The 17,534-nt window shown below is 49.9% G+C and overlaps 1 protein-coding gene across 2 annotated transcripts in view; it reads left to right on the top strand.

The window, feature by feature from the left end:
* The first annotated feature begins 2,556 nt into the window (after positions 1-2,556).
* RHPN1 (rhophilin Rho GTPase binding protein 1) overlaps positions 2,557-17,534 on the top strand; it is a 31,864-nt gene continuing 16,886 nt past the window's right edge. Inside the window, exons 1-3 of one of the 2 annotated variants that reach the window (XM_064441988.1) lie at positions 2,557-3,083; positions 13,132-13,247; positions 17,211-17,339. In XM_064441988.1, the coding sequence (XP_064298058.1) occupies positions 2,988-3,083; positions 13,132-13,247; positions 17,211-17,339 (341 nt within the window). In that variant the 5' untranslated portion in view covers positions 2,557-2,987. Of the gene's footprint in view, positions 3,084-13,128; positions 13,248-17,210; positions 17,340-17,534 lie in introns of both variants that reach the window. The other variant, XM_064441986.1, reaches the window with a different exon arrangement.

The raw sequence follows: 17,534 nt of genomic DNA, 5'->3' as shown, positions 1-17,534 counted from the left end.
GGGTCCTGTATAGATTTATTCAGCGCTGATGCGTGGTGAAGGTTTCTCTCAAGCTCTCCATGTCAGTTGGGATGTCCGTGATGGGAAACAATGGGATTTGCAGGGTGGGTGAACTGGGAGAAACCCATCCTGATGTAAACCAGCTCCATTTTCCCTATACATCCTGCCCTGGGTTAATCCTCTTAATGATAAAATGAATTTTATATCTTTTATATATTTTTCCCTTTGAGGATGTTCTTTGCAATGGGGGAGGCGGGAGCAGGATGGCTCCATCCAGGGCTCTGCAGCGGGGAAACGTGGACCACAAAGTGGGTCTGGCTCATCCTTGGGGAAAACCAGCCTGCAAATGGGGTCCGTGCACGGTTTGGTGGATTAAATAGTAATTTTGCTTTTCTAGTCCAGCAGCTCCTTCCGGACTGGGAATTGTACGAGGGAGAGAACTTCCTAACATATTCCCTTCCCTAGGATTGCGTGCAATGCTCGAAGCCCCGACAAGGAAAAATTGGTTGGGAAAGGTGGAAATATTTTAATATATTCAGGTAGTTATAAAATAAATTCATGCAATATAAAAGGTTTCATGTAGGCCGGGCTAATTTTACTTCCCCTCGTTAAAGAGCTGAATCTGCACGGTGTTCCCCGTGCCCTATTGACATGAATAAAATTCATCGTGCTCGAGCGCGGTCTCTTTAACTTCGTTATAGAAACGAAGCCAGCTCCCAATAAAGACTAAAGGGCTCCGGTGACAACCCACCTCAGCATCCCTGTGCCGGGCACTGCACGTCTTGGGGTGCCACGTGCGTCCTGGGAATTGGATTTTGCCAACCCCTGGTCACTTTTCCATAAAATTTTGCTAGTTTTGACGCTGTTGCCTAGGCCGGCTCTTATTTTATGAGTATCCTTGAAAGCAAAACCCTGCTATGGCTTAACGAGACAGCTCAGAGCGGGGAAAGCGGGGCAGGATTTTCCTGTATCTGGCAGGAAACAGTAAGAAAATAGGCTTTATTTTAACTTTTTATTTGCATTTGTATTATTTTTTATATTTTATTGCGTTTTGTACAGAGCGGTATGGGAGCAGCTTTTAACAGCTATAGCAGGGCACGGGCACAGCAGTCCCAGGTGTTGCAGAATGGCTCTGGCAGCTGTGCGAGCTGTGGCATCACCTTCCAGATGTTTTTTGGGGGGGATGGGCGTGGGGGATATGATGTGGCCAAGGGGCCGCACGCAGGGCCACAGCGCTGGGGCAGGAGGCAGCTGGAGCAGGCTGAGTGGGGGGCGGCACGATGGGTGCTGCCTTATCACACACCCCCCCGCCACCACAGCAGCCCAGATGTTGCGGGGGGGAGGAGGAAACCTGGGGGTTGCATGGGGGGGGGGGGGGTGCGGGGGTTGTAGGGGCCGAAGGGGGGGGGGGCCCAGATGTGGCCGGGGGGAGGGGGGTCTTGTAGAAGGTGGGGTCGTCCAGATGTGGCTGCGCGCCCAGATGTGGGGCGGCGGGCGCGCCCAGCTGTGGCCATGGGAGGGGCGCGGCGCTCCGCGAGGCCCCGCCCCTCCCGTGACATCACCGGCGTTCTAATTCCCACCGTTGCCACGGGCGACGGCCCCCCCCGCCCCTCCCCGCCCCGCTCCGTTCCTCTCCCCCCGCCTCTTCCCGTCCCGCCGCTCCCATTGGGCAGCGACGCCGCCCATCCTCGCCTTCCCTCTCTTCTATTGGTCGAAGCCGCGATCTGCCCCGCCCCGCCTCCCTCCTTATGCCCCGCGCCGCGGCGGGGCCGGTGCCGCGATCGCTCCTGGCCGGTGGCGGCGGGGCCGTGTGGGGGCACCGAGGGGTGAGCGGGGGCAGCGCCTCCGGGGGGCCGGGGCTTGTGCTGGCGGGGGGTAGCTCTGTAGGGCTGAGGGGTTCGCCCCCGGCTGGGGCATCTCTGTGAGGCAGTTTGGGGGGGGGGGGGGTCGCTGGGGCAGCTCTTGCAAGGGGGGGCTTGGGGGGGGAGCTGCCCCCTCACCTGGGGCGGCTCTTGCAAGGGGGGGCTTGGGGGGGGAGCTGCCCCCTCACCTGGGGCGGCTCTTGCAAGGGGGGGCTTGGGGGGGGAGCTGCCCCCTCACCTGGGGCGGCTCTTGCAAGGGGGGGCTTGGGGGGGGAGCTGCCCCCTCACCTGGGGCGGCTCTTGCAAGGGGGGGCTTGGGGGGGGAGCTGCCCCCTCACCTGGGGCGGCTCTTGCAAGGGGGGGCTTGGGGGGGGAGCTGCCCCCTCACCTGGGGCGGCTCTTGCAAGGGGGGGCTTGGGGGGGGAGCTGCCCCCTCACCTGGGGCGGCTCTTGCAAGGGGGGGCTTGGGGGGGGAGCTGCCCCCTCACCTGGGGCGGCTCTTGCAAGGGGGGGCTTGGGGGGGGAGCTGCCCCCTCACCTGGGGTAGCTCTTGCAAGGGGGGGCTTGGGGGGGGAGCTGCCCCCTCACCTGGGGCGGCTCTTGCAAGGGGGGCCTTGGGGGGGAGCTGCCCCCTCACCTGGGGCGGCTCTTGCAAGAGGGGCTTGGGGGGGGGAGCTGCCCCCTCACCTGGGGTAGCTCTTACAAGGGGGGGCTTGGGGGAGCTGCTTCTTTACTTGGGATAGCTCTTGCAAGGGATCTTTGGGGGGGTTTCCCCCCACTCTGGCTAGGGTAGCTCTGCAAAGGGGGTCTGTGGGGCTTGTGTCTGTCCCCCCCCTGCAGCTGGGGTGGGGGAGGAGCAGGCCCTTGGCTTGCGTTTAGCCCAATGTTGGGTGCATGGGGGTTTGCAGCATCAGGGGGTAGGTGCTAGCAGGGGTTTAAGCCCCCACCCAGGGCAGGGGTGGGCTCTGAGCTCCCCGGAGGCTGGCAGGGTGTGGGGCTAAGCCAGGAGAACCAGGGCAGCCCAAGGAGCAGACACCAAGCCCCAGAGCCCACCCCGTGGGGTCAGGCAGGAGCCCCCAGCCGTGGGCACACCCCTCTCAGCCTGTGGATGCTGTGCCCCTGGAGATGATGCCCCCCGAGGAGGAGAACCTGGCCGGCAGCGGGGAGGGGGACGGTGGCCTCGTCCTCCTGCAAGCCTTGAAGAGTGGCAGCACCCGGAAGGTGAGGCACGGTGGTGGGGTGCCATGGGTGGGGGCAGGATGGCAAAGCACCCAACAGATGCGTTGTGGGGCTGGGTATCCCAGTCTGGTCCATGGGGATGGTGGTTCCCACGGGTGCTGCAGGTCATGGGTGGGTGTTCAGGTCCATCCTGGCCATCAAACAGCGCTGGGGGGTGTCAGGGCATGGTAGGGGGTTGGCTGGAGTAGGGCTTGATGTGGGGTAGAAATGTGGCCAGTAGCTCATCCATAAGCAGACCTACATGACTATCTCATAGCTCATCATCTCTTAAACTCCACTTCTCTATCGCATCTTCCTCCACTAGCTCCATCTGCAAGCTTCCCAGTGACTTCTTTTAACCAAATTCTCCTATATTTTGGCTTTTTCTCCTTCCTGCCCATAGGATTATGGTCCAGCCAAGTGCTGCCTGTCCCCCCACTTCACTGTTGGAGGTACCAGGCAGGGTTTTGCTTACTGACACGCGTCTTCTCTTGGGACCTGCCCGCAAGGAACAACGGCCTGGGCTATGCGTGTGAGATGGGGCCGATAGCTCCGCTGGCGTCACTTGTTTAATTAGTAACAGTGGGGTGAAACCAACAGGGATTGTCCTCAAGCTACTGTGGACCCGCTGCTCAACTTTCCCCGCTGCCCCTTGGTCGTCGATGCACGCTCCGGGGGTTGAGGAGGCTTTAAAGAGTTCCGCTTGTTGGGAGAAAAGATGGGTAAACGTTAGGTTTTGAGGCTGTTTAAGTGTGTCTCCCGTTAGATCTGTCCCCTGGGAGCCAGCTTTATAAACCTGCAGTGAGTTTTGCCCTGTAATCTGATCTCTTCTTGCAAGTATATAATTTTCAAAACTTGTTCTTCAGCAAAGAGCTGTGTTTCTGCAGCCCTTTGGCAAAAAAAAATATAGAAAAACAAACAACAAAACCACCCCAACTAAACCCAAAACAAAAAAAACCCCAGCTTAAAAAACCAACCAACCAAAACCCCCAACAACCCAAAAAAGCAAATCTCAGTCAGGCTCTAGAGGTGTCTTTGTCCCGAGCGAGGGTTGAGATTGCAACCTGGGCTGAACGAGTATCAATCTGATCTTGAGTCATTGAGCCTGGCTTCTCTGATTGCAGCTAAAGAGGTTGCAACCTTAAACCAGGTTGGAGTTTACCCAGGGCCTTGTCTAAATAGCAGGTGCTGCTTGTAAGGCAAGATTAGCAGGAGGGTTTTTTCCATTTATTCTGTGTCTGGACGCACAGTTTCCCTTAGATGAGCGGTTGGTTTACCCTGTTTGGATCCATTGGACGGTAGCACAGAGGAGAATAACATAGGAAAATATTGTGAAGCTTTGTGGGGGGGGGGAAACTGGTGGGGGATATGCAGCATCTGTCATAACATGATTACTTTTTTAATTAAAAGACAAAGCACCTGATTAGATTTCCTATCATTGATACAAGTTTTTTTATTTAAAAGAAAGTCTCAGTATAGCCTCTTCAGTTGTTTTTTTGTCACCCTGACAGCATCAGGGGCTGCGGATGGGGCCGCCGCATGTTTGCTCCCTTGCAGGGGATCCTGAACGCTGTTGCGATGGTGACTTCTCTTTCTTTTTGCCAGGGTTCATGTACCGGAGCTGAAGATTTAATACATCTGTTTCCTGCTGGCGCCCTGCCCCAGCTCTCATGGTGCCCTGTGCCTCCCCCAGCTCCCCAGAGCAGTTTCATGCTCCTAAAATTCAAGTTCTAGATATAGGTTTTGCTGTATAAAAACCCCCCAATCCCCCATATTTTTATTTTTTCCCCCACCCATTTTATGTTTCCTTTTTCCTGCTGAGTGCATTAGCCAACAGTGAGGGCATTTCTCTGGGAAATTTAAAACCTTAATCCTCAGCTCATTTGTTAAAAGGCTGTGTGATGTAACCATATTCTCAATAAAAGGTTTTAGAGGTTTTAGCTGGTAATGTCTCCCACAGAAAAACAGCTTCCAGCTGGAGTGCTTCATGAGATTAGTTTCATGATAGGGACTTTTATATATAAATAGATGTTCAGGGAGCAAAAACATTTGTTGTGACCTACTGGTTGTCTTGTAGTAACAACCCGTATTACCTTCTGAAATGCCCTTGGCTGGGAGCAGAAGGAAATTATCGATAATCTTTTTTTTAAAAAAGACAATTTTAAAGCCTGTTTTTGTGTGCAGAGCGGTTCTCCAGCTTTTGTTTTGCTCTCTATCCCACAGGCTAACGCGGCTAAACTGGGGTCACTTGGCCACTTGTCCTGTGCTGGCCTGACTCAAACTCGTGGGCTGCAAAGAGGAATAATAATCCCAGTTGACAGCTCTGACTCTCTCAAAATAGCTTTTAGACCAGCGTGGTTCTAGAAATAAAATAGGTGCTGAGAGCTTGATACGCTGGTTACCCCGTTTCTAAAGCAAGTTTTCCAGCTGCTGGATCGTCTGTCTCCCCTTTTTGGGGACAAAACTCAGTGTTCGGAAATATTATTGCTTCTCGAGGTGGATGAAAATAAGTACCTGCCTATTTTTTTTCAGTGGGAGGTGTTGTAAGCAATGGCTGGGTAAAACCTGTAGGGTTGAGGTTGCAGCTGGAGACCACGTGCTCAATGCACAGGGTTTGGGTCACGGATCAAGGGTCCCTCTGTTAATGACGGTGGTAGCTTGTGTGTCAGCGCTTCCTACAGATGCAGAAATCATAATTTTTTGGGCTGTTCTTTGTCTCTGCGCAGGTATTTTGCCCTAATTTTAACAATAGAGCAAATGTTGATATTCTGTAATGTGCCTTGATGCAAGCTGGGGGAGTTAGTGGAGAGCAAACGCGGCTTGGACTTGACCAGCTCTCATGGAGTTGCCCACCTCTGCCTGAATCGCGCTTGGTGGTTGGTGCTTGACCCTCCCAAGCACTGATCTTCGACTCTTCATCCACCATCCCTGCTGGGGTTGAAGGCTTCCTGGGCGCAAGCCATCCATTTTCTTTGTGCTTTATCATCTTGTGCTTCTTCGTGCGCTGGTTTTAATTGCATTGTGAGCGCAGACCGGTAGTGCTGGAAATGTTGGTTGGTCGCTCACTTTGTGGTGGTGAATCCTGTAGGAGCATCTGAAGACTGGGGACCTTTAGGGTTAGCAGCAAACCCGGTGTGGCACAGCTTTTGGTATTGCCCATGAATTCCGGTCCTACCTAAAGGAATTTCTGCTCTGAATGAGAGGAGAGTTTGCGGGTGGGATGACTCATGATGTCCAAAGGTTGCTCTGGCTCATCTGGAGCATGGCCCTCATGGTTATCAGGTGTCAAACCGAGATATCTTAGGCTTGTTTTATAGCCTTGTTTGGCTTTGCCTTTGGCTACAAAGGGGTTTTTATGTTATTTATTTTATTCTGACTGCCAGTTCTCTCTCTCTCTGGGTAGAAGGGCACCTGGGGTGGCTTTTGTGGGAGCTGCTGGGGTAGGAGGAGATGAGGTGGAGGTGAGTCATGGGGAGCCAGGCTCCAGCAGAACTCCTGCCACTTTGAGGGGTGTGTTATGCCCTGAGCAACAAACCTCAGCAACTGGTTGGTGTGAGGAGGGAACAAGGCAGCACTGGAGAGCTCAGATGAGTGACATTGCAATGGATCATCCAACAGAAGAGTTGAGCCATGTCCTCTTCCTTCCCGAGGGAAGGGTTGAACAGTAAAATTCTTGATGCCTTTTGACTCCCTCCATTTTAAAAAAAAGGCAATAAGTTGTCTAGTCCCTGAGAGGGACAAATTATAAAATTAAAACAAAATAATCCTTAAGGCTTTAAGGAACATATGCAGCAGTCTGGGACAATGGAAATGCTGAAGGCTTCAGGGGTTGTAGCAGATGAGCATCGGTGATCCCTTGGCTAAATGCATCTGGGCTATTCTTAACATATTCATGGTATCAATCATCTCCCGAGTTGGTCTGAGCAGTGGAAGCTCAGATGGGTCTAATCCTGCCGTTAGTTCTCAGGTATGTCCCTGAGCTCTGGTTGTCTGATATCAACGACATATCACTCTTGTTGTGAGACTGGATCCAAGCCTGTGTTGTCTGATGTGGGGTGCCAGGGCTGCGGTGCAGATGTGCTGCTGGCCACGTGTAGTGCATGACCCTAACAACAAATTTTTGGGGCAGATAATTTGATTTCTGTGAAACCAGGTGATTCCCTCATTGAAAATGGGGAGAGAACTGTGGGGGGAAATGCTTGACTTCCCTGAAGCAGCAGCTCCTCCCTTATATATTGCATTGTCTGGCACCAAGCGTCTCCATATGTTTGTATAACCAAAAGGCAGTGGTACAAGGCTGGCTGGTGCCTTGCTCCCCTTGCAGCTTTCTCCTTGAGCCTCCATGTCCTTGGGGATGTGGAGGTTGCCCGCTCAGCAGTGGGGCTGGCTCTATAGCTTAAGTCAGCACCAGGTGACGACTCATCTCACCACTGCTGTATTATGGATGTCTCCAGTCTATGTGCAAATTAAACTTCTTTGGTTTCTCCTGCTATTCTGTGGGCACTCTCCAGCTGCTCTAACTGGCAATAATCCTGGTGGTGACTGTTCCGTGGCTAAAGCCGGTCTTGGAGGTGGCATGGCTTGGTCCATGTTTCAGCAGGTAGGCTGTGGAGCACCTCCTGTGATCTGGCCAAGCTCTGCAGGTAGTTGGGAGCTTTTGCTGTGATACCTGTTGGGGCTGCAACTTAACTCCCAGCTACAGACCTCTTCCTTGTCTCTCTGAAGAGGTTCATGCCTGGCCTTTACCAGCATGCTCATGATCTGTGCCTGTTCCTCCGGACAGAGGTCTCTATTTCTCTCTTGCCTATAACTTTAACAGCATGTCCTAGGATTGTGTTTTCCCTTCTCACAGGTGTCATGGTAACAGCTCACAGTTGTCCTTTGATTGCTTCATGTGCTTAAGTTTTCCTTTTGCTCAGCTGCTTCCAGTAACTGAGTTCCTCTTCTAGCAGAAACGAAAGAGCAGAAGTTAGTCCCTTTGTGTGTGGCTTTGCCCTTTGGACTTGCTGGCATCCACCTCTTCCTACAGGTGATTAGTTTTTTCTGTCATTAGTGTTGGGAAAGCTGGGAGGCAGCGGCCTTGTTTTGGCACCGGGGTCACAAATAACACTCTAGGTGTGTCTTGTCACCTAAGACAAATCCAGGCTTCACCTGCTTGCCTTTACTGGAGTTGTGAAGTGCAAAGTACACTTGGTGATCACCTCTAAACAAACATACCCTAAGGGTTTGCTTATAGAAGGAAACCTTACCATGTAATTGCCCTATTGAACAGCCCAGATGGGCGCTCTTGAGCTGGAAGAGGTGTTGGGAGTTAACACCACCATTACATCATTGTATTATGTTCCCTGCAAAGATAGGGTTTGAGTTGGCAGAAGCCTTGACATCCCTCAAAGGGGATCTGTTTGTCTTGGCCTCCTCTGGGAGGGGTCTTCTGGCCTCTTCCCTTTTCTTCCTTACGTGGAGGCAGCGGCTGAGCACTTTCCGCAACGCTGTCATCTTTCCATGCCGAGGGTTGAATGCAACATTATTTGGCAGATGTCTTCTGAGCATAAAATGGCCTTGCTACAATAATACTGGCTCTAATCCCGCTTTGTCAGAGGCAATAAACTTCAGAGCTGGACACAACTCATCTAACTTAATGACCCATACCTTATTCATTTTCATGGCTTTCTTAACATACGCTGTCCTCTGCGTACATACAAGCTGTGCTGTTCCCTGGCTGCTACACAATTTATGGCCTCCCACTGGAAGAGTTATGTGCTCACTTCTCCTTTGTTAAAGCTTTAAACTAGGAAGGCTAAGAAATCTCACATTCAACCTGGCCACTTCTTAAGCACCCAACTCTACTGTTCTGTTGATGTCCCTAGGTGCACCCCAAAGCCTGAGAGGCTGGTTGAAATAACATATCTTTCATCTGACCTTAAAGGGTTGACCTCAAGAGCTTGTACAAAGAAGAATTAAGCAAGGAAAATCCCTTTTATAACCAAAGAGCGGGTTTGGGTGGGTTTTTTCCCTATGCCCCCCTTATGTAAAGTATGCTTAAATCCATCACCACTTACTTTAGAAGCTCTGTGCTCTAGTTTTTAGCTTTTGATTGCAACTTGGAGAGTACGGGCACAAGCAAAGTGTTGGGTTCCTTTGAATGTAAGCTGTTGGAAGATGGGCATGTTCTCTTCTTGACTCTCTACTTCCCCTACCTAACTTTTGATTTAAATATGGCCTTTTTGCTTGTGATGGTGTTTCCCTTCATATGTAAGTTAATCTGGGCTAAGCATCCTATTCTGGAGCTGAATTTCCTTCTTGCTCCAATATTTGTGAAATAATGTCATTTCTGCAATGCTCCAGGAGCAGCTGCGGACTAGGCTTGGTTGTTCCCCACTGTGGCCTTGGCATAATGAGTGTATTGGTCTGTGCCAGCCAGGGATGATGCTTTGGGACTGCCAGCAGATCCTCTTGAGGTGTGATATGCTCCAGTCCCATGGGTTACTGCAGTTGCCCAACCTCATAAAGGGTGAGGAGGAAAGCAGAGCGCAGGGAGATCACTTGAAGTCCCTAAGGGCAGCAAGTCTCAAGATCCTGACTCGACATCCTCACAAGGCTTTAGTATTACATCAGGTGTTCCAATACCTGACTTTCTGGTACCCTTTTGCTGTCAGCTTAGGAGGCTGGATGGGAGTTGATAGCTATCTCATTAAATCAGATTGAAAAGACAGCCAGTGTTCAGATGGGGGGAGAAAAACCTCACAGCTCTATACATGGTTTAGTGTCTCTTGGAGGGAGAACAGAATAGACTATTTCAGTTGGAAGGGACCTACAATGATCACTAGTCCAACTGCCTAACCCGTTCAGGGCTGACCAAAAGTTAAATCATATTATTAAGGGCATTATCAAAATGCCTCTTAAACACTGACAGGCCTGGGGCATTGGCCACCTCTCTAGGAAGCCTGTTCCAGTGTTTGGCCACCCTCTTGGGAAAGAAATGGTTCCTAAAGTCTGGTCTAAACCTCCCCTGGCGCAGCTTTGTTCCCATGAGTCCTATTGCTGGATCCCAGGGAGAAGAGCCCAGCACTTCCCGCTCCATGTTGAAGCAAATCCAAATGGTGTCCTGGATGTTGTTGAACTGTGTTTCGTTCTGAGCTACATCAGGGTTTGCAAGTGTTCCTGGAGGGAAGCTCCTTTGTGCCCTTGTGGGAAGTCAAAGTGATTAATTATTGTCAGTGCTGCTCTGTTTGCGTGCTTGAGAGGGGTCTTGGTCATCAGGTTTGATGCTGTAGCCACTCAAATTTTTCCCCTTGGTGTTGTCTCAAGCTGAGCATGGGAGAAGTGGAGAGCTGCCAAGTCACTTAGCTAAACCCTTTAATTGCTTTTGCAGTGAAGAGTTTTTAATGGTATTTTTTTAATGTCTTGTAGTGCAATCCTAGTGTCTTCTCATGCCGCTCTGCGTCTCATTTCTTCCTTACTTAGTTTCTCCTTGCCTCGCTTCTAGACGAGGGGGTGTTCATGGACCTTCTCTGTGGTTTTTGGATAGTCCTTCCACTTTGGCCTCTTCCATCATCTCTCACTTGCAGTTCCTCTGGCCTCCTGCTCATGTATTCAAATAGTCTTTGCTCTTCTTCCCCCTTGAAAAAAAGAAACAAGATCTTGAAGTCCCCTGACTGCTTTCAAGCAAACCTTAGCAAGAGGTGGAGAGGTCTCAAAGGTGATGAAAGCCTCTGTAGGAAGAGCTGGAGGCAGAGAAGTGCTTTCCACCTCTAAGAGTTGCCACTGGGGCTGTTGAGTTTTGGATGGATTTTTATGGCTCTGGAGGCAGAGAGGGCCTGGATCCTGCTCACTCGCGTGTGTTTGGATATATTTGCATGTGCAGTTGGCTTGTGTCTCTGTGCGCTGACAAGCGCACACAGCTCTCACCTGTAAACCTGAGGGGCTGTTGGAATTTTAATAAGCACCATCTTTTCTTTACAGCTCCCCTTCCCCACCTTAAGCTTTAACTTCCATATATAGCTTAATGTATTCAACTGTATGAAGAAACATCATTGAAGGCACAATGTTCGTAATCAGCCTTTAATTAATGAAAGAAATACTTGTGGCAATATCTTGGACTACATCTGCATGAGCAGCTACATTCTAGACAAGAGTTTGGTGCCATCTCCTTTACTTTGGGAGCCTCTGGGGCCTTACAAGACAGATTTGAGCAGTGCTTACATGGTTATATGGTTGGGTTGGGTTTTCTTTTTTCCAAGGGCCATGTTCAGCGATGACCCAGCTCCTTCTGGCTGGAGAAAACCTGGCATGGTCCATTATTGGTCTCCATGGTGTAGAATTGCTCATCTTTTCCCTTTTACTTCCAATTTCTGGATTTTATTTCCCCTGGGGAGCTAATGGTGTGTGCAGGATGGGTGGGTTTCCCCAGGGTAAATCCAGAAGTGGTGCTTCTGGATCAGCCTTTCCTGTATTTGCTCACACCTGAAGATTGTGCAGCTGTTAGGTTGTTTTCTGTAACCTCCCACTTAATTGCTTTTCCAGAATAATCGGGACCTCCTGCTTCCAACTTATTCCTTCAGTAGTTTAAACAAATTCATGGATTACTGTAAAGCACTAAGCCTGCAGATTTATGGACCAGATGGAGTGACTCTGATTCCACGGTCTCAAATGTACCAATTAGGAGCTCAAATCTTTCACTTAAATGAAAATGCCGACATTAATCCCAGACCCTCTTCAAAGGGGCCACCGCTTAGTGGACTTCAAATATGAGAAATTAATTCTCAGAAAGCTGAAGTCCTTGAAAATGCAAAATTTCCCAATCCCTACTTACTAGTCAAAGTCGGTCTCATGCTTTTTCTTTCAATTCCTTTTTTCCTTTCCTATTTCCCCAGAAAAAATCAAATCGTATGCTAGAAGTAAGTTTTCCCAGGGTAACACTGAGACCTATAGTGTCTTCTGGAGAGGTAACCCTGACTTGTTGGATTGGAGACTGTTGCAACTCATTCTGGAGGATGATGTGAGACCAGGTGAAGCCCACCTGGTCTCCACATGGAAGAAATCAGCGGAGAAAGTTTTTTGGAAAGGCTGAGAGCGGGCACTGTTGGAGCTCTGTAGGGTGTCTTGGGTGGCAAAGCCTCCTCTTGATGTGGAGGCAAGGTGTCACCTAGCAGTGACGGAGGTAAAGCAGCAGGGAGCAGGGTCAGATTGATGTGCACAGCAAATGGAGGTTTTCTGAGGGAAGCAAGAGGGTGAAATAGAAGCTTTGAGTAGTTTCTTTTAGTGCTACAGTGGATCTGCCCATGCTTTGTGTTGGTGTATGAAAAGCAGGCTTGGAGGTCTCCATCCCCTTAAACTGCCCAGCCTCGTGCTCCCCTAAATAGGGTGGTCTTGGTTTTTTTTATCCAGGGCTCTTTTAGGGGCTCATCTCATCCATCTGAACTGCTCCTTGCACAATAGAAATAATCTCTGCTTGGGCAGAGCTTTTATGTCCTCGGATTCAGAGACCTTCCTCGGGGCAGCCTCTCTGCCTGGGGCATCCCACCGTAACCTCTTGCCCCCGTGAGGCAGAGGGATATTGCCATCTGTTATTTCCTGAAGTCGGAGATTAAACATGTTTGTCTACAGAAAGTCCGAGCAGAAGCCAAAGAAGGAGGCAGGGATGGATTTAATTTACTGCTTTGTGCAACTCATTTCTCCACCCCCATGACCTCTTGACTTGCTGCCTGCACTTGATCCCCTATAGCCAGCAGGAGATGGGAGCACTTACAGACAGAGGGTCACATCTGTTCTCAAGCTCGAAGGTTATATTGAGCTCACCTGCAGCCCCCCAGGTCTTGTCTTGTGTCTGGATGGAAAGGAGATGCTTAGTTCTTTTATTCCTTCATGGATGTATTTGGGAAGCCTTTTCTGAATAACTTGGAAAATAAACTGCTGTAAGCAACGTGTGGTATTAGGTAAGAAAACTTTTATTTCAAGCGCAATGCCAGGTTCTGAAAGTGCCACTTTTAATCCCAAAATGGTGGGTGGTTTGTTTTTTTTTTGGTGAGACCCTGCCCCTCTCTCTCAGCAGGGTTGCGACCCCTTTGCCCAGACCCAGCGCAGCAAACTGCAGCATCGCCGAGCGCGGATTAACCAGCAGATCAACAAGGAGATGAGGATGCGAGCGGGAGCCGAAAACCTCTTCAGGTGAGTCCTCATCCCTGGAGCATCCCTCTGGTGCAGGGATTTGGCTGGGGGTGAAAAATATGGTCTTGATGTTTAGGAGGCAACTGGTGCTGGCACTCCCGTGGCTATGGTGGGGGTTTGCTCAGTCTTCCCTTGACTTTGCAGCATTCATCCTTCCATTTGGTGGAACACTGTTGCTGTGTATTTTAATGAAAAATTATCGTTTTAACATCCTGGAAGCCTGGAGCAAAGCAGGGTGTGAGCAGATGGAATAATGGGAATAAATGTTGAACTGGGATTGAGCTTGGAGTGTGGTATCAGCTACCTGATACCCCCAGCAATGGGTCAAATCCAGCTTTAGTTCTGAAAATCCCCATCCCGGTGCTTCCACCAGAGCAGAACCTGAAAACCCACGTATGTCTTTGCAGATGGGCACGGTTCGGTGGCTCTTCACCCCGTTGGGAGGATGCATTTATGGGATGGTGCAAAAACTGGTGCCTTCGCATGGCTTTCAGATGGCAGCTGGTCCAGCACAAGTAGAGCCAGCTCGTTACTGCCTTCCCCTGTAAAGTGTTCATGATGCCATCACATGATTTTTTTCCACTAGTTTACCTTTTTTTAAACCGAGGATGACCTTTTTCGTAGCTCCTGTGTGTATCTCATATTCCTGTAGGATATTGGAGCACCTGTGCAGGTCTGTTAATATAAGAAAATATCATAAAGCTGCCCTAAAATAGCTTTTTTGGCATATTTTGCCAGTACGGTGATTTCCCCCGCAATAAAATAAGATTGACTTTTCTCTTCTGAACTCAAATGATTTAACACCTGTGGCATGTGCTTGTTGCACCTGGAAGAAGGGAGTAATAGTTGCTCCATCAGACCATAGGAAGAAATGGTATTTTACCAGTGGACGAGGACAGCGGGGCTTCCTGGGGGAGGTGAGGTTACATCCCCCATACCCCCCGCTGCTTCAACCAGGCTGCCGTGCCTCATGTAATTAAAAATCCACCATGAAATCCCAATGTGTGCTGCTCCACGCAACTCCCCTTTATTATAAAAATAAAAGGGGTGGGGAGGGGAAATGTGCTGGCTCAGCAGAAACGTGCCTGGCCACGGTTTTGGTGCGAACAGCGGGAATCAGAGCTGCGTGCAGGGGAGTGAGCAAAAATGTGATGCAAAACACATCTTAATTACTCTGCCAGGGAAATGCATTGATGGGGCTCTTTTTTTTTTGCTGGATCAGCAGTTTGAATGTCCTTTGGTAGCAGCCACTTTTCTTCCCTCCCACAAGTCCACTTTGCAGCTGAGTAATAATGTGGGTTTCTGGGTGCTACAGTGCTCAGAGCTTATGGGAAATCTGGGGTGGGGGGTGGAAATCAAGCTCGTGCCCGAACTTAAAGGCCAAGGGGAGGATTATGTTGTAAATCTAAAGGTTATTGTTTAAATTATAGACTTGAGTTGCATGGGGAAACTTCCTTTGCATCTCTCTAGGCTAGTGCTAAATACAAATAGAAAAAGCTGTGGGTTGCCCAGCTTGGAGCAGAGTTTGCAGCTGAACTTGCTGGTTTCTTTGCCTCAAAAAAAACCCCTCAAACCTTCAAAAAAAACCCCAAAACTCACAAACCCTCACTGCTTTTGAAAAAAATAGATCTCCTGAACCACCCGATCTCACCATATCGGTCCCCTTTCCTGGAGACGTTGCCATGAATGGTGTGTTGGAAACAAAAAATGCACGTGGTGTTTGCTCAGCGGTGTTAAGAGGGTTTGTTTGCTGGATAAATAAATGGGAAGAGGCAGCGGAAACCTTTTCCTTTCTTGTTCAAATACTGGGGCTGAGCGAAGCAATCGGGGGAGATAAAGGTGTTGCCAATAACCTGGTTTCTTAAAAAAAATTAAATAAATCGGAAATCTTTGGTGTTAGCGAAGCAAACAGCTGGTAACTTCACCGAGGAGGTCGATGGGGACACGTAGGCTCTGCGTGCTTATATGGAGATCAGCGCTTCTCCCAGGCAGGGAGCACAAAGTGCCTCGGTGCAAGTTTGCTCAAAGAAATAATTCAATGCTCCCCTAAATTAACTCTGAGAGGTGCCGTGCTCTTAACTGCTGCATGTGGCACTCTGCAAGTGCCGAACTGAAGTGCTCTGGAGCAGCGTTGCGCTTCAAAACCTTAACCCAGTGACAAATCCTGGGAAAACTTGTATGTACGTGCAAGATTCCCACGGAGCAAAATCAGACTTTGCAGGGTGATACGGCCTTTCTGCTGTGGAGGAGAGGTGAAAGTCCTGGCCAGAAATATATCGTGTGTGTATATGCAAGTGTTACCCTGGTGTTGCTGGGTTGTAAATGGGCACAAATCAGCTATTGGTAATAAGAGAAATTAAGAAGAAAAAAGGTGTTGCCAGCCAGGAACAAGAAAAAACTGTCTTTAATTCATACTGGAAGAAAATTTTAGCAACAGCAGTGATGCACCTCTGTCCTGGAGGTGGTGTGATGCGTGGAGGACTGAAATGGTGACTGAATATTGGTTTATATGGAAAGAGGGCTGTTACTGTGATGATATTGTGTAGGGAGTTGCAGAAATGCTGAAGGATATTTAAATTTAAGCAGCTGTGGTGATCTGTGGGCCTGCTGTGGTTTTGCATTTTTTTTGTTTAAAATAATTAAAAATATACACGGTCTTGGGAAATTCTAGCAAGGGAGAGTCAGGGGAGGAGCTGCAAAAGACCAGCATCTTAAAAGAAAAAACAGCGTAGCTCCTTCTACTGCCCTGAGCCAGGTCAGGGCAAAGCCCCTGAAGGATGTTATGCACAGAAAACCACAAGTTGAAGGCGACGTGCTCTGCAAAAGCTGGGGGAGAGTGGTGCCCTGGCCGAGCAGAGCTCATGCCTGTGGTGTTTTTCCTGGAGCCCGGCGTGATTTAGCTGCGAGCAGCCGCAGCCCCTTTGAGCTGACAACTGGACTGCACGCTGCCAGCTCTGGGTTTTCTCTCTCTGCTTTCCTTCAGAGCAGATAAGGTGATAATCGGCCTGGGAGCTTGTCTTGCTGGGAGCAGGCAGCTGAAATCAATGCTGGGTGTTTACATCTCATGTGCGTGAGCGGGGAAGGGAGGGTAGGGTCCAGCTCTACTAACAGACAAGGACAGCAAGCCTCTTCTGTTGCAGAAGAGCTGTTTGCACCCAAAAATAAGTTTTTTCCTCCTCAAACGCAACCACAAAGCATTTTTATTGGGCGTGGGTGGAGACCTTGAATGCTCATAGTCAAATATGAAGCTGTGCCGGAGGTGGGAGCATGGATGGGCAAGGGGGGAAGGTTGTTCTGGGGCAAAATAGCAGGTTCATCTGAGCAGGGTGCAACACTAATGAGTCTTGCCTGGTCTCAGCCTCCATGGCAGAGTGGTCTGGATGCTCTGGCTTCCCTGGTCCCAAAAGGCTGCGAGAGTTGGGGTTGCTCAGCCTGGAGAAGAGAAGGCTGCGGGGAGACCTTCTTGTGGCCTTTCAGTACTTAAAGGGGGCTTCTAAGAAACACGGGGACAGACTTTTTAGCAAGGCCTGTTGTGACAGGACAAAGGGTAATGGTTTTAAACTAAAAGAGGGTAGATTTAGACTAGATCTAAGGAAGACATTTTTTACGCTGAGGGTGGTGAGACACTGGCCCAGGTTGCCCCGAGAGGTGGTTGATGTTTCCAGGGATGGGGCATTCCAGGCCAGGTTGGACGGGACTCTGAGCAACCTGATCTAGTGGAAGACGTCCCTTCCCATGGCAAAAGGGTTGGACTAGATGACCTTGAAAGGTCCCTTCCAACCCAAATCATTCTATGATCACGTGCAGAGCAAGAGGCACGGTTCTGCGGGGAGATTTAGATGGATGCACGTGGTATTGCACTGCTGAATAAATTTAATCTCTATTTATCATTTCAATCAAGTGTTGATAAGTAACGGCGCTGGTGAAACGGGGAGGTTTGATCCAGACTGTGTTGTCTTGCAGGGCCACCAGTAACCACAAGGTCAAAGAGACGGTCGCTCTGGAGCTGAGCTACGTGAATTCCAACCTGCAGCTGCTGAAGGAGGAGCTGGAGGAGCTGAACAGCAGCGTGGACGTGTACCAGAACGACAGGTACACCAGGCAGCTGCCTGCGGTGTGGGAAGAGTAGTTTGCTCAGTTGGGATTTTATTTTTATTATTTTTTAATTATTATTTTTATTATTTCACTTATTTTTCCGGGAGCAAGGCAGCCTCTCGCTTCGTACCCGTTGCTCTGCCTCCCTGCTCTGCGCAGGGTTTGGACCTCTGGCAGGTGACTTGGGCATGG

This window comes from Phalacrocorax carbo, chromosome 2 (genome assembly GCF_963921805.1).
Source record: "Phalacrocorax carbo chromosome 2, bPhaCar2.1, whole genome shotgun sequence".
NCBI lineage: Eukaryota > Metazoa > Chordata > Aves > Suliformes > Phalacrocoracidae > Phalacrocorax > Phalacrocorax carbo.
Note: the sequence above shows the minus strand (reverse complement) of the source record. Positions and strands in the feature narration are given on the sequence as shown.